This window comes from Eucyclogobius newberryi, unplaced genomic scaffold (assembly GCF_026437365.1).
Source record: "Eucyclogobius newberryi isolate DKJ021-1_F unplaced genomic scaffold, fEucNew1.0.hap1 SCAF_5, whole genome shotgun sequence".
NCBI lineage: Eukaryota > Metazoa > Chordata > Actinopteri > Gobiiformes > Gobiidae > Eucyclogobius > Eucyclogobius newberryi.
The window spans coordinates 14,082,297-14,097,233 of NW_027316167.1; the positions used below are offsets into that span (position 1 = coordinate 14,082,297).

Below are 14,937 nucleotides of genomic sequence, written 5' to 3' on the forward strand. Positions count from 1 at the left end.
GTGTGGAAAATGAGTGCACTGTATTTTTTTTGTTGCTCATGTGGTACTGAAATTGGAGAGGTAACTTGTCACAATTTGATTATGGACTTGGAAAGTTTGTTCTGCTTTGTTACAAATGGTGCAAAGTACTGTCTTTACATTTTAAACAATTAAAAAAAAAAAAAAAAATGGTACCTGTACTTGTAAGTACATTTGACAGTGGATACTTTTACATCACTGCATTTGTGAGCAGGTATGTGTACTTTCTACTCAAAAAAACATTTTTTTTTTAACACCTGGAATAAAAAGTAAAAGGTTTCTGCCAAAATCGCTCAAGGCTTTATTTTTCTAGTATGTTTATGATGACATGTTGAGTAACATTACCACCAAGTCCTGGCTTTGAACAAACTAAATCAGGCTAAAAATGACCAGGAAAATTGCTTCAGATGATCAAAAATCAGCATAATGCTTCATTACAACCACTGAATTTGACACCTAAAACTCTGCGTGAATTACTTTAACTTTTTACTCTTAAAATAACTTGTAAAAGCTATACTTTAATTTGTTTACTTTAGTGGAGTTTTACTTAAACTTTACTAGCACAGCTTGCTGTCTCCCCTCCTCCCCTCACTACCCAACCAAAGCTGGTATATTGGGGGCACAGGATCCCTGGCGTGGGAGAGAATGCTTGCTCCAATACCTCACGCCAACATGTGACAACTACAAAGGGTGGATAGATACCATGCCCCACTTCCTGCTACCGCCATGTTGCTGCGTCGTGTGCGTTGGCCATGACTCTCATGCTCAACAGCTGCAATCCTCTCCTCTGGCTGATTTGTGCCTAGTTCTTCATCATTACGCCGAGCGGAAAGGCAGCACACATTTCTGAGGCAAACCAGCGCTTCTTGACGTCCAAATCTGTCATCAATGCCGTGGCAATTCATCACAGAATGGAAAGCTTTACACTCCCTCAAACAACACGCATACAAAAATACAAATAGTGCCTGGAATAGAGCAGATCAATCCATGTGTATGCTCTCACACATGCTATTGCTGTTGAGGGTAACCAACGAGAACAGTCCAAACACTTTGAGAAAGCATAGAACCCCATATCAAACTGCCTCAGAATGTATGGGAGCCAAACAGTCAACATTTGCACATCAATCACCAGCCACAGTAAAGGTGCCTCCCAACTTTGATGCATCCCTCATAACAAAAAAAACAAATATTTTCCAGATTATGTAAACCAATAAGGAATAATGCCATAACAATTGTCCTACCACAAACTATTCATTACTGTCAAAGTGTGGTGTCAAAAATTAGTCTTTTTCTTAATTCTCTACCAGTAAATATATTGCGTCTAACTGAAAAAGAAGGGGAAAAAAGATGCTTATCCTTTATGTATACTGCTCAGACACCAACTGAGCAAAACATTAGATTATTTGAGTAGGTTTTGGTTTGTCAACACTTGTAAATGTACAATGTGTACACCCAAACAGTCCGGTTTTACACATCAGTCACCAGCGATGCAGACAGGACACGAATGAAAGCATCTTTGTATGTTTTGTAAAGACAAGGTGAGCTTGTGACACGCTAACACAAAAAAATCACTCCCACAACGTATAGGGAGATCACAGGCATGTCACATAGATGGTAATGGAGGCGGAACACATGGCAGAGCAGCATTAGTCAAGCTACTAACTGTGAAATGCTTTTACGGCAGTCATTCAGCTCACGTAAAGGTTGTGCTGAAGAGGATGTGGTGTGAACAAAAGCTGGTAAAAGGAACAGGACAGTGAGGAGTGTGGAGACCAGCGCTGGCACTAGAGAGGTACTGATTGGTGCTTTGATGTGCACAATTCGCCTGCCATTTCCACTGAGCTGGGACCAGAGCTCTTGTGACAGGTGTGCAGTCGCAAAGCCATGTTATTCTGCCCAAAGAACAAAACTCACAAAAGCAAGCCGCACGTCTATTTCAAGAATACAGAAGTATATGAATTCATATTTATAACCTTTGTGTGCTTTTTGTGTACGAGAAGGAGACAACAGGACTAGGAAGAAAGCCTAAAAGGGTGATTCAGAGTCAACAAATGATTTTCTTAACCAAAATTATTAGCTGCACATAGGAAGTTAGATGAATAAGATCAACACTAAGAAAAACAGAGGCGGAAAGTAGACATGTGTTTGCTTTGAGACACAAAAGAATCAGCTTAAGGAGTTGAATCAAGCCAGCACGCTGAGAAGCCACCTCAGGGAAAACAACTATAGTTATCCTCCTGTCTGCAGCAAGACTTCAATCACCATCTATTTAATCAAAGCTTGTTCAAACTGGCATTCTCCATTGTCTGGCTTCGCAGGTTGTCTCTGAGTCGATGTCTCCCCCTCTATTCAGAGGCCGCATAATGTCCCCAGCCTCTTCACTCAACAGGATGTGGCACTTATCATCAGGACAATGACCGGCCAGTTGTAAGAGTGTGAAGCAGCAGGATCGCGCCAGTGCAAAGCAAGAAACAGGGTCAATTGGGCCAGGAGGAAAGAGCCAAGGAGACTAAATTACATGCCTGGACACAATGCAGGCCCCTCTGACCACTGTGTTCCCCTGGTCACTTAGAAAGCAAATGGTGCAATGAGGCCGAGTCAGAGAGTCCTTCCTCTATTGAATAGCCTTTGTTCTTGTGGCAATTGGAGCAGCAAGTGGACAGGCAATTCACAGGAGGGAGAATAAAGATGTAGAACTGCTGACGTGCGACGCGGCTTGCTAATAAACAATCTTGTATGCCAGCAGTGATCAGCCGATACTGTACACGGGCAGAATGGTAATCAGATAATTGGCACGTTTAATGGTCTAATGAACAACCACCTGCAACTAAGAAAAAAAAAAAAAAAAAAAAAAATCAAAAGAAAAATGTCTGCGTTAGATATATTTGTGTTGTTTTTCATTTTTTGTAGAAGCCAGACAGGATATTTATATTTCCCTGGCATGCACATTGAAATAAATAAGAAATGAGCACAAAGAAATAAAATTATATAACAGAAGTTGAACCGCAACAAATGTATTTGAAAAAAGTGTGAAACTAGCCGACTGAAATTTTTTTATCAGCATTTTGGTGAAAACAAAAAACAAAAACGTTGAATTATTTTATTTTTCAATTATTTCGCCGACTCATCGACCGGACTTCCCTAAACTACCGTGTCGAATATTTTTAATCACGCTTGTTATCCTATCTTTCATCCTTATAGCAAAGATAACGCACTGCGTAACGCATGTGCGTCTTCAGAGTCAGTCCCCCACATGCGTCTGTAGCGAAACAGACCGCGACCTGATGACGACAATTTGCCTTAAAAAAGTTGGTTTGCCTCTGTCGGCGCCACGCTAGTGTCCATAGGACATGCCAGGCTCTGTCAGGGTGTTTTACGCAAGGCATTCTGGGATTGACACACGCCCAGTAGCGTCATCACAACAAACATGGCGGCGCCCGTGTCCCCTGCATGTTCCCTCCGCTCGCCTTCGCTTCCAAAATAAAGGATAGCGGCGTACAAAAGGTTGATTGAAATGTCTTAAAATCGTGAGATTTAGTCTCCTGAACGGGTTGATAGAGACGTTTTCCGTCATTGACGGTTGAAGCCTGACCCCTGGTGGTTACTCCGACTCAAAAAAATGGCAAAATTTTGATCTTTTTTTTGCCTTCAAAGTAAAAAAAATTAGAATTTGCCTACCGACCGAGCCACTTGAAAAATGTTGACTCGGGTTACAGCAAACAGACAATTTATTTGGGGTAGCCTGAGCAAAAATATATTTTTTTAAAAATCTCATTGAAAAGAGTAAAATATGTTTAATTTTTCTCCCTCAGATGACCCATCTGTGCTTTTGCATTTGTGCATGTGCAGCTGCAGGTGCCGGCGCTTTTATTTGACGTCTTAATAGTTCATCGCTTGTAGCCATGTAAGGAATGTTAAATAAAGCTCTGATGTGTAATTTGTCGCTTCACAAACATTCACACTTTCGTCCTACCCCGCAGTTAATGCAACAGATTTGTCATACACAAGCCAGGCACAGCTAGAGGAGGAAAAAAACTATTCAATCTGAATTTCAATCTCATAGGACTCTATGCAAATGCATGGAAACTGATGCCTTCACTCTCTCCCACAGAGCAAACAGCAAACTAGGCTTGGGATGTTGAAGGAGAGGCCCACGATGAGGCAAGAGGCAAGGAAATTAGTGGAAAACAAGTCTGCTCTCACAATCCAGGAATACACAATTAGACAACATCTAAGTCATGCATCCAACTCATTTTATACCCTAGATAAATAAATGTATTTTTAAAAAAAACTGAAAAGCACTCCAGCACTACAGTTCCGACCATCAACTCAAATGATGTCATGCATAAAAATGAGCCTGCATTGTTGCCTGGATTTCAGTTGATTTTAATGTCATTACAGGGCCAAACTTTCATTCAATATCAACGCGTTCACAGAGAGTCATTATCAAGTATCAATACCAGAAAGTGTCCACAGTGTAGAAAAGGCTTCAGTTGTAGTCATCTGGACTCAGTTAGAAAAAATAGACGTTTCGACTCTCATCCAAGAGTCATTGTCAATAAAAGAATTTAGATCGAGAACTCCGATATTTATACTATTCCGTGGTAAGACCCGCCCATTGGGCGGAGCCTTCCTGAAGTAGCAAGAGTTGTTTGTTTCAACAGAAACTCCCCCCTTGTATCTACCGAGCTAGCCTATTCAGAATTTTAATGGGCTATTAGAATCCTCTTTGTCTTTGTGAGACCCTGGCTCAACCACCCTGAGTACCTGATTAGCATCTAAATGTCATTGTCCTGGTCCTCTACCTTTCCAGGGGTTCAGTATACTATTATAGATACCAGGAAGATTGAATCTTAGCCCTCCATTTCTGTTTAAAGAAGGTCTTTCTTTTTTAACAAAAATAGCTTCCTCGACTCCTCTTTCAAACCATCTTTTCTCCCTGCTTAAAACCTTCACCTCACCGTCTTCAAACGAGTGATTAGAGGCTTCAAGGTGGAGATGCACGGCACTCTGAGGTCCTGAACTTGTATTTCTTCTGTGCTGATAGAGCCTCTTGTGTAGAGCACTTTTTGTTAAAAAAGAAAGACCTTCTTTAAACAGAAATGGAGGGCTAAGATTCAATCTTCCTGGTATCTATAATGGAATACTGAACCCCTGGAAAGGTAGAGGACCAGGACAATGACATTTAGATGCTAATCAGGTCCTCAGGGTGGTTGAGCCAGGGTCTCACAAAGACAAAGAGGATTCTAATACCCCATTAAAATTCTGAATAGGCTAGCTCGGTAGATACAAGGGGGGAGTTTCTGTTGAAACAAACAACTCTTGCTACTTCAGGAAGGCTCCGCCCAATGGGCGGGTCTTACCACAGAACAGTATTAATATCGGAGTTCTCGATCTAAATTCTTTTATTGACAATGACTCTTGGATGAGAGTCGAAACGTCTATTTTTTCTAACTGAGTCCAGATGACTACAACTGAAGTTTTTTCTACTATGGAACACGCCTGGACGAATGAGGAATTACACCGACATATGTCCACAGTGTGTTATTATATGACACCTCAAAACAGACAAAGTACAACTGTGCAGTCATTCATTAATAAGGGATAGAGCAAAATTTGCCAATATTGGCTATTAGTTCCCCTTTTTCAATGTCTATTGGCAGTGTTTTATGCATTAGTGAGCAAGAACAGCGGTTTTACCATGATTGTAATAGCTGGTTTACTATATATTATGCTGACAATTCTATAATTTCTATCTACCACCAATGAATGACAATAGGATGTTATCACTCAAAATTTGGCAACACAAAAAAGTGGTGGTATCTTTAAGTCATCTAATGGCAAATGTCGCTTGATGACACAGCAGCAAGACTCAAAAAAAATTTAATCTATATCGAACATTCCTAATATCTGAGCACCTTTTTCAAAGCTACATTAAAAAGTAGCACTTAAAACTACCAAGAGAACTGTGAATTAGTTGAAGCAGATGGCAGGACCACGGCCTGAACATCGCTCTAAATGCACTTGACTGCGCACACTGGTGCTACAGAGGTTGTCACGGTGTTGTTAGCCTGATGTTGGTGCATGAGTGGGCCAGGTCCAACCACTCTGCCAGCCTCGGCCTTGGCAAAAGACAGTGGCTTGGAGGCTGCACTGTTGAACAAGTCTCTGGCAACACTATGCTAAAAGAAAGAAACAAAAGAAAAACAAAACAACTACTGAAAGAAACAACTGGCATTCGCATCCAGCCGCTCTGGCATAAGACATCAACATCCTTTGAACAGGTGTTGCTAAATAAATCCTTATCACTGAGAACCAGAGCACAGGACCTCGCCATGTCAATATGTTCAAACTTTACCCATGTGAATAGGCCACAAGTGAAGACAGGAAGAAAAAAATCTAATCCTACAGTATAACAGGGCGTGTTATATAGTTACATTCATTTGACTTAAGTCTGAGGAGGGGCTGTCAACAGTGCTGCAATTTAAGGTCATTAAAAACAATCACCCAATCGGTGTAAGTGGCCCGCAGCAGAAGTGAAAACTCTCACCAACAGACCGCTTTCTAATCTGACACCCAGATGTCAGGCTGGAGGGCAAAGGTCTAGAGAGAGTCCATCTGCAAATTGAAGCGTGTCCACCTGCACGTCCGTGGGAGTAGGATTTCTCATTTACTGTGTGTATCCTCCAGGTTTCTACTTTTTCCCAAAGAGATTTTGTAGTTTTCCCTTGCCGAGAAGTAGGGTCCAAGAACAGGGGACGTTGGGACATTTCCTTTGAACATTGTTTAATCTACTTTTCACTGTCGCTCTTCAAGGTAACTGCTGCTGTGATTTTGCGCATTACAAAAATACATTTAATTGAATTGAAGAGAATTGAATTGATTAATTTTAAAACCCTAATCAAAGGGATTACATTGACATACACAATTTGGTAATTTTTTGGGGGATTGGCTTGAATGTCTAAAAGCAATATTAGGATTCTTCAAAGCAGCATATAGCACAGCCAAAAATAAAGAGATACATGGTGAACTGGCCCAACAAACTCATTAAGGTTTGCAAGGAATTAACGTGGAAAGTCGCAGTGCAATAGTTTTGATGTTGTTTTGTCGTTCCCATTTGTACAATATTTCTAATGGCCTTCAATTATTATTCAGTGATATACTGTCCTGCCTTATACAGAGATGTGGGTAGTGCAGGCTTTTAGATAGAGACCCATCTTCCTGTATTTGGGACGGGGAATTTTATTTTCGAGTGCAGGGACGGCCATTTTATTAATAAATCTTAGAAAAAAAGGGAATATTATCATTAAATCGGGCCGGGAAGCATTCGACAATAGTCCGCCATTACAGTTTACAAGTGAAAATTTGCATGCTGCACGCTGATTGGTCGACGAAATATGTGTGCTTGGCTCTGATTGGCTGCTGAGCCGTCGGCCCCCGTACCCACGGACAAAATTATTTGGACAGGGTGTTTTCAAATCCTATCTAAAAGCCTGGGGTAGAGTAACCATTTAAACCAAAAAATATATACTCAAATAAGAGCAAATGTACTTAGAATACTATTACTCAAGTAGAGTACAAAGGAGTGGTACAGGGAATTACTGAAGTAAGAGTAAAACAATATTGTGGATACTACTATAAGGTTAACTATAAGATGTACCATATAACTGTTCATGTAATTGGAAGAATGACATGTATTTTCAAAGGACTGACATACAAATTAGACAAACTACATTGTATCTGAAGGAGAGATGCAAAAAAAAAAAAAGTTTGAGTAATATTGTCAACATGAAATATTTGCAACTAGTATACATACTCACAGAGGGAAGTAAAAGTACTGTGACACTGTCAAATATATTACTCAAGTAGAAGTAAAATGATGATGTCTGAAAACTATAACAATTTGATTTAATTTGATTTGCTCATACAGTACTACCCAGCTCTGCTCATATACTGTTCTATAATAAAGCCTATAAAGGTAAAAAACAATATAGATAAAGTTTACCTGCGTTGACATCCAGCAGCCGCCTCTTCTTTTGCTGCCTCTCATGTTTCTCACGTTCAGCCTTCTCCTTTGCGGCTTGTGCCCTCTTCTGCTTCTCTTCAAACTCCCTCTGTTTTAAGTTGTCTTTCAGGGCTTGCTGTGTTGGGGGAGAAACAAAAGATAGTAAAGCAAAGACAAACAAAACATGACACATTGTTAATGGAGGCTAATAGCATGAGTTTGTCAAAGTCACTGGGAATTGACAAAGAATTTTGAAAATGAGTTGATATCATTATACTCTGCAATTAATAACGCTGCTTTTGCTTTGCCTGTAAATTAGTGATGTCAAATTTGTAACACGAATTTAGACACTAAGATCATTTTTGAGCGATACAATTATGGCCCAGCCCCAATCAAGACGAATAAAAAACTGTTACTATTACTGAAAGTATTTAGGGAAGATCCAAATTTGTCTTTTGCAGGTGGAGGGAAATGATTTGGCATGAAATAATCTTTGTTTTAATATATTTGGCATAATTTGACAGCAGAGAGGGATGCCTGTCATGCATTATTCATTAGTATCCTTTCCATTTTGAAATCCCCCATTTTTACCCACTAGTCTAGACAATCAACTGGCACAAAGGGCGTTATATTGTCTTATCAAACCAATGTATAGTACTGCACCTTAACATTCCACTTACAAAAACATTTGTTAACATTATACTATAGAAATGTTTTAAGTTTTAATAGCCACTTGAATTTGCTTATTCATGCTAAATTCTAACCCCACACAAGGCTTTTAGATAGGATTCGAAAACATCCCGTCCAAATAATTTTGTCAGGGGGTACGGGGGCTTAAAAAAATTCCGCACGCGAAGGTTACGGAGAGCCAATATGCGTATCGCTGCGTTTTTTCCGACGCTTTTACAAAATAAAGCGCCGCTATTAACGCTGTCTGACGTTATGCCGTGCGCCGTAATTCACGCCTGACGGCGCTCTGCGTCATATTGACTTTCCCATATTCTCGCGCCGCCTGCGCCTCTCGGCCGTGCGTGATCACACTCCGCCACTTAGGAGCATACGCCGTATTTTACCTGGTATTTGGCCACACAAAAAAAAGTGTGATCTGCTTTTGAAAGGGATCCTTTGGTTCCTTCTTCCGTTTCATTCCGTCAACTTAAGTTGAACTGTGTCAATTGACAGATAAAAATAAGCTTGTGCAAATCGGTGCTCTTCGTCAATTTAATGAGGTTTCGATTAAATCCTGTCAAAGTGCGTGAAAAAACGTGGAGGTTCGACATTCTCTAGACCACGGCTCGCCAGCCAATCAGAGTAAAGCACACAAACTTCATCGACCAATCAGCGCGGAGCATGCAAGTTTTCACTTTTACCCAGTAAACTGTCATGGCGGACTATCGTCAAACAGTTCATGGCCCGATTTAATGATAATATTCCCTTTTTTTTAAGATTTATTAATAAAAATGACTCCGTCCTTGCACTCGAAAATGCCCGACCACATTTCAAAATACCCCATCCAAAATAGGGGAAGACGGGACAGCTATCTAAAAGCCTGCCCCACACTCGGTTGCCGTGGTGTGTGTACATTTAACTCTAGGATTTTATGCTGATGCATGGTTGCGTTTTTCAAATTACCATTTTACTAGATTTACATCAGTTTACAAATGGGTGGTGACATATTTCCATTTGTCTACATTGTATAGTAAAATGCAATTTGACTTGAATGATAAAGATGGAGCAGCCGAGGTTTATATTAAAAAATCTGGCAGTCAATTTCAATCAAATTTGTAATAATTTATCATTGTATGTATTGTTTTTCATAGAGGCCGACTGTGTTGGCAGAGGGAATATGTACATGTATCTACTGTATGTCAACCAGTGCGAGAGCGGCTCTATAATCTCAGTGCCAAAGTGCTGTTATAGTCATACAATAGTGTCAACTGCTCAATAACAGCTGCCAGACGGACTGCATGTGATTTAATAGAGTGTTTACGTGACTGACATTGAGATCAATACACGTTTGATGGATGCGTTTCATCCTGTGTCTAACGACCCCTCATTCTTATCTTCTAAACTACTCTGGTAGACAAGGCAATTACAGTCATTTTCTCTCGTGTAGTGCACAAAATGTAAAGACCTTGTGGCATTTCTGAAATAAATCATGAACATAAATACAGGCCAGAATTACATCAGGTGGAATAATTTTGAGTCAAACACATTATTTTTTTTGCAAAGATATAGAGAAACGTGGCCATAATAAAGCCTGACTCCACTTAACCAAATAGAGGCTGACAGCATAATGTAATAATAAATGTAACAGATAAGGCTTTGAGTAATCACTGTTACGAGTAAAAACAATAACCACATCCTGGAGTCTTACCTCAGGGAACCATTACTATAATAATTGAATGTGAATGCAATTAGCTTTTTTTGTTTTTACTAAAGACAAGCAAATTCAATATGATAATGATGATATGAAACAAAAGAGCATGGAATTCATTGGACGAGTGTCCAATGAATTCCATGCTCTTTTGTTTGGCTAAAAAACCATGTAGCAGGTGTTTGCAGAGCTGTGGCTTTGCACTGCAGAGGGGAAGTCTTCAGGGGACAACATGACATCTTATTTAAAACTAGGCTCTTAACTGTTGGCAGGTTCCCAGGAAAAACAAAGATAAGTCAATAATCAGTCAATAGTACAAGTGCAGCCATTTAAGCAAGAATCACTGTATCGGTACAAAGAATTGGAGCAGAAAAGACCACACGCAACTTGATAAATAAACATTGATGTTGTCCAAAACGTTGTCGCACAGAGTTACTGTATAAATATAGGTCTAATTCCATAGTATTAGTATTACCATTTTATAAAACATGGTCTCTTATATTTAAAAAAAAGATTTGACTTGGCGTGCCTGGCATTCATGGGAGCCTACGTACATCAAATTTGTTGTACCGGTAGTTGGATTTCACCTTTGCTCATGTCTCTCGTGGACATATTCAGCCTTTATGGCATTAATACATCTGTGGGATCATTCAAAAACCAGCAAGCGCCCCCTTGGACTGCAAAAGGCCTCACTTTTAAATTTCGTTTCATTCCGCAACTGTGAATGCACTTGTTGAATAACAAAGGGAAGAAAGCACTATGGCTTTATGGATTTATAAAAAGCCACGCACCAGGCCCAGATGTGTCTATTGTCCGTTAGTAATGCATAGGTTGTCCTTGAAGGTTGGTTTGGGGCGGGCCAAGAAATTATATTTTTATTGAGGGCAGGTAAAGTCTGTCTCTGTCAGATTGATATGTGTATCACTCTGAATTGAGTTCTACACAATAGAGTTTGTGAAACAACTATCGCGAGAATTCATATGGCATGGCCATATGGCCAGATTAGGGTGTGTTGGGGCTAAATTCAGTTCATTAGACTTGTCAGATTATAAAACATGCAGCATTTTGCAGCTTAATGTGTAGAGAACATCTCTGTGCTGTCATCACTGTGCCCACTGTCCATGATTTCTTTGTGTGAGCTGATTTACAGGCTAGCTATCCATCTTCCTCCATATCTGGCTCTGCTCCTGTGCACAGCACAGAGAGCAAGAAAGAGAGAGAGAGAGAGAGAGCGAGAGAGGGAGAGAGAAAGAGGATAGACACAACTCCCAGTTCTCCCAGTTCATTTTAAATTATTATTAGTCATAGTATGATTAATTTGTTAAATCCAGGTGCTTCGTTAGACCGACTCAAAATTACTGTCCAAATTAAGCCATATTGCATTACAATTCGGAACCGTTTTAATAGACACAGGTCGGGTTAGAGCAGGTTGAAAAATGGATTTCATGGTGAAAAGGCACACAGCAGTTCAAGTCGCGGTCAGTTTTTGATCTGCCTTACATTACTGCGTTTCCGCTTTCCTCTCTCTCATTCCTTTGCCGCCAACACAACCATGAGCCACTTCATGCATGGATATAAAAGAAGGTATAGGCCTCTAAACTGGCAAATAAAGTGATCCAAACAAACACCAGTGTCCCAGCCATGGACAAATGTGGGCTTTAGTTTTCTATAGAAACACCCACAATGCCTTGTATTTGAAATTAAGTGCAGTAGATTTTTGCAGAGTTAGTATTGTGTGTAATTATGGCACCAAAATGTTTAAAGACATGTGTAATAGAATATATGGATGAGGGTTCAAAATGTATAGTAAAGATATTAAGTTATTGCAGTTCTCTGGAGCCATAACTTCAGATGAAAAAATGTTTCTGTTGACCCCCCCAAAAAGTAAAAAGAACATGTGAAAGAAATGTGTTCTGTTCTATGAAAGAATAGGTGGAGGAGGACGGTCCTGTCAGTAAAAGGAACATTTACATGATGTATATTGTATTATTATATTTACTGATCTCAGTTTAAGAATAAGACAAATGTAAACTAAAAATCCATGTGGAAGGAACTGTGAGACACTGCTGCTATCAAGTTTTCCATTAGGGCTGCAACTAACAATTATTTTGTTGTCGAGTCAATTAGAACATATTTTTTCCCCCTTAGGCTTTACCAATTTAAGTCGAATATATTGAATAATGAAGTGAATAGTAAATTTGTTTGAATTAATATTGACTTTGAGATAACTAAAAACAATTATTAGCAAACGACATGTCTGTTTATACATGATTTATGTCATTGTATAATTATATTATAAGGATTTACGATAATTTAGTAAAATAGTAAACAATAATTTCAGTAGTCCATTAGTCATAATTATTTTGCTAAATTGTAGCACTCCCATAATCCATAATGGTTCAATGGCCAACAAATGTTTATCTCATTTCTCTTTTCCATTACTGTGGTTCTATTTCAACCCTTCTGACCGCCAGAGGCAGTGCCTTAAGCACTGAATGATCATATTGGTCATCTCTGTGACCCATGTGAGTCTATATAGTCACGTGACAAAGACAGCTCAGTCCCTTTTCTTCTTCTTGTGCGCAGGTTTGTCGAGTTGAATCGGAAACATTGAATTGTTTGCCATCTACTGGTTTGCTTAGCCCCGCGACTTACATTGAGGTACATTCAGGGGCTGTGTAAGCGCCGGCATTCTGCCTGCCGACGATGTTGTCGACTGGTTGCAGCTGGGTGGTTGCAGCCAACTATACAGCCAGGCAAGTACATTGACTTGAGCGTGGTTACTGATTGTTTCAGAGCTACTTGAGATGTTTTTTTAACTTGTTTTGTACAGTTGTGTTTGAGCAGCCGGTTTCGTTCCTGCTCCGTTTATCGTGTGCTTCCGTAGTTGGCTTTCGTTCCGCTTTGAAGTACTGTTTCACAGCTAGTTATATTGGATTTGTTTTTTCACCACTATCCTGAGCAGTTGCGTTAGCCCTGCTTCAGCGTTTTTTTTTTAATTAATGGAGTCTGTAGTTGATTTTGTAACAGGCACACACCTGGTTGGCAGTGCCTGGTACAACAGCGGGTATTCATATTCTAAATGCCCGAGACACTGGTCTGCAGGGCCTGTATGGAACCGATGCAGCAGGATGATGGGCATGATATATGCCCTGTGTGCTTCGGCATGGAGCATTTGAGGCAAGGCCTCACTACGGATACTTGCCCCAATTGTGTCGAGATGCCTCATTTGGCCAGGATAACTCGTCTGGTGGTGTTTGAGCCCATTGACTGGGATACTGAGTCGAGGTCATATCGGTAACCTGCCGCTCAAACCTCTGGTTTTAAGCGCCCTGCCTCTTCAGTTCCGCCCTCCCCAGAGCGGAAGAAGCGGGACAACAGGAAGTTGTCTGCCCCTATGGACCACCTCACGTCTGAGTGCGCCCAAAAGAAGACGCTTCTGCAACAGGTTCGTCCGTTTCTGGGCGAGCACTTCGGTGATCCAGGTTTTCCTGCACGGGATGCAGTGCCCATGCATGAGGAGGATGCCATATTGGTGGCTGCTCGTTTGCACGTCTTCTCCTGGTTTTTGCTTCAGGTAAGTGGGTCGCTGAACTACGCTGGCCTTGTCTGTTGGTGAGTCCTGGTGCAGGTAGAGCTGATGGTTTTTCCATCTTAAGGTGTTTTCTTCGAGTAGCACTCAGCCTTTTCAATTGCACGGTTTGACACAGTGGCCCCAAGTAACACACTCTGCCTGGTCTGGGTCTTGAAGGTTTACATACAATCCACAATGCCTGTTCAGCAGTCAGATTACCTCTTCGGGTGCTATGATGGCCCTAGAAAAAGTCAATTGCTTTCTAAGCAGCGCCTTGCCTGATGGGTGGTCGAGGCCGTTGAGCAGTCTTATGGGTCTCAGAAATGTCAGCCTGCATATGGTGTGAAATGCCTCTCAACCTGAAGCCTGTCCACCTACTAGACCGAGTGCCGCCCTACTGTGCAGCGGCTTCCTGGACTTCACCTTCTAGAATTTGCCCGATTCTATAGAATCAATGTGAAAGTCCCCGACCCGCTAGCACCCCTCCTCGTTGTAAGGTAGGCATGTTTCACATTTTGTATTGTCCTATGGGATCCCTTGGGACATTGTTGATATGTGTCATCCAGTGCTTAAGGCACCACCTCTGGCGGTCAGAAGGGATGAAATAAAATGGTAGTTAAGTATATAACTACGGTTCTATGAATCCCAGATGACTGCCAGAGCGATCAGTCCCTCGGAATCTGTGTTATTTGCGAGAAAAAAAAGGGACTTAGCACTCATTGTCACATGACTATATAGACTCACGTGAGTCAGAGAGGTCACAGGAAACTTTGTTATAATTAGATTTTCGACCGGCGCGTGCGGAAAACAAGATCATTCAGTGCTTAAGGCACAGCCTCTGGTGGTCATCCAGGAGTCATAGAACCGTAGTTACATACGTCATTTTTGTTTTCCCATTGAAGCCTTTCTGGCGTACAATACCAACTTGCCTCCATAGATATGTTGAAGTTTCATGCTACCCTG

The 14,937-nt window shown here is 40.8% G+C and overlaps 1 protein-coding gene across 1 annotated transcript in view; it reads right to left on the reverse strand.

Annotated features, from left to right (window-relative positions):
• Positions 1–14,937, reverse strand: part of LOC140381587 (protein diaphanous homolog 3-like) — a 192,132-nt gene that overhangs the window by 86,672 nt on the left and 90,523 nt on the right. The window contains exon 26 of the mRNA XM_072465652.1: positions 8,024–8,159. Coding sequence (XP_072321753.1) covers positions 8,024–8,159 — 136 coding nt within the window. The remainder of the gene's footprint in view (positions 1–8,023; positions 8,160–14,937) is intronic.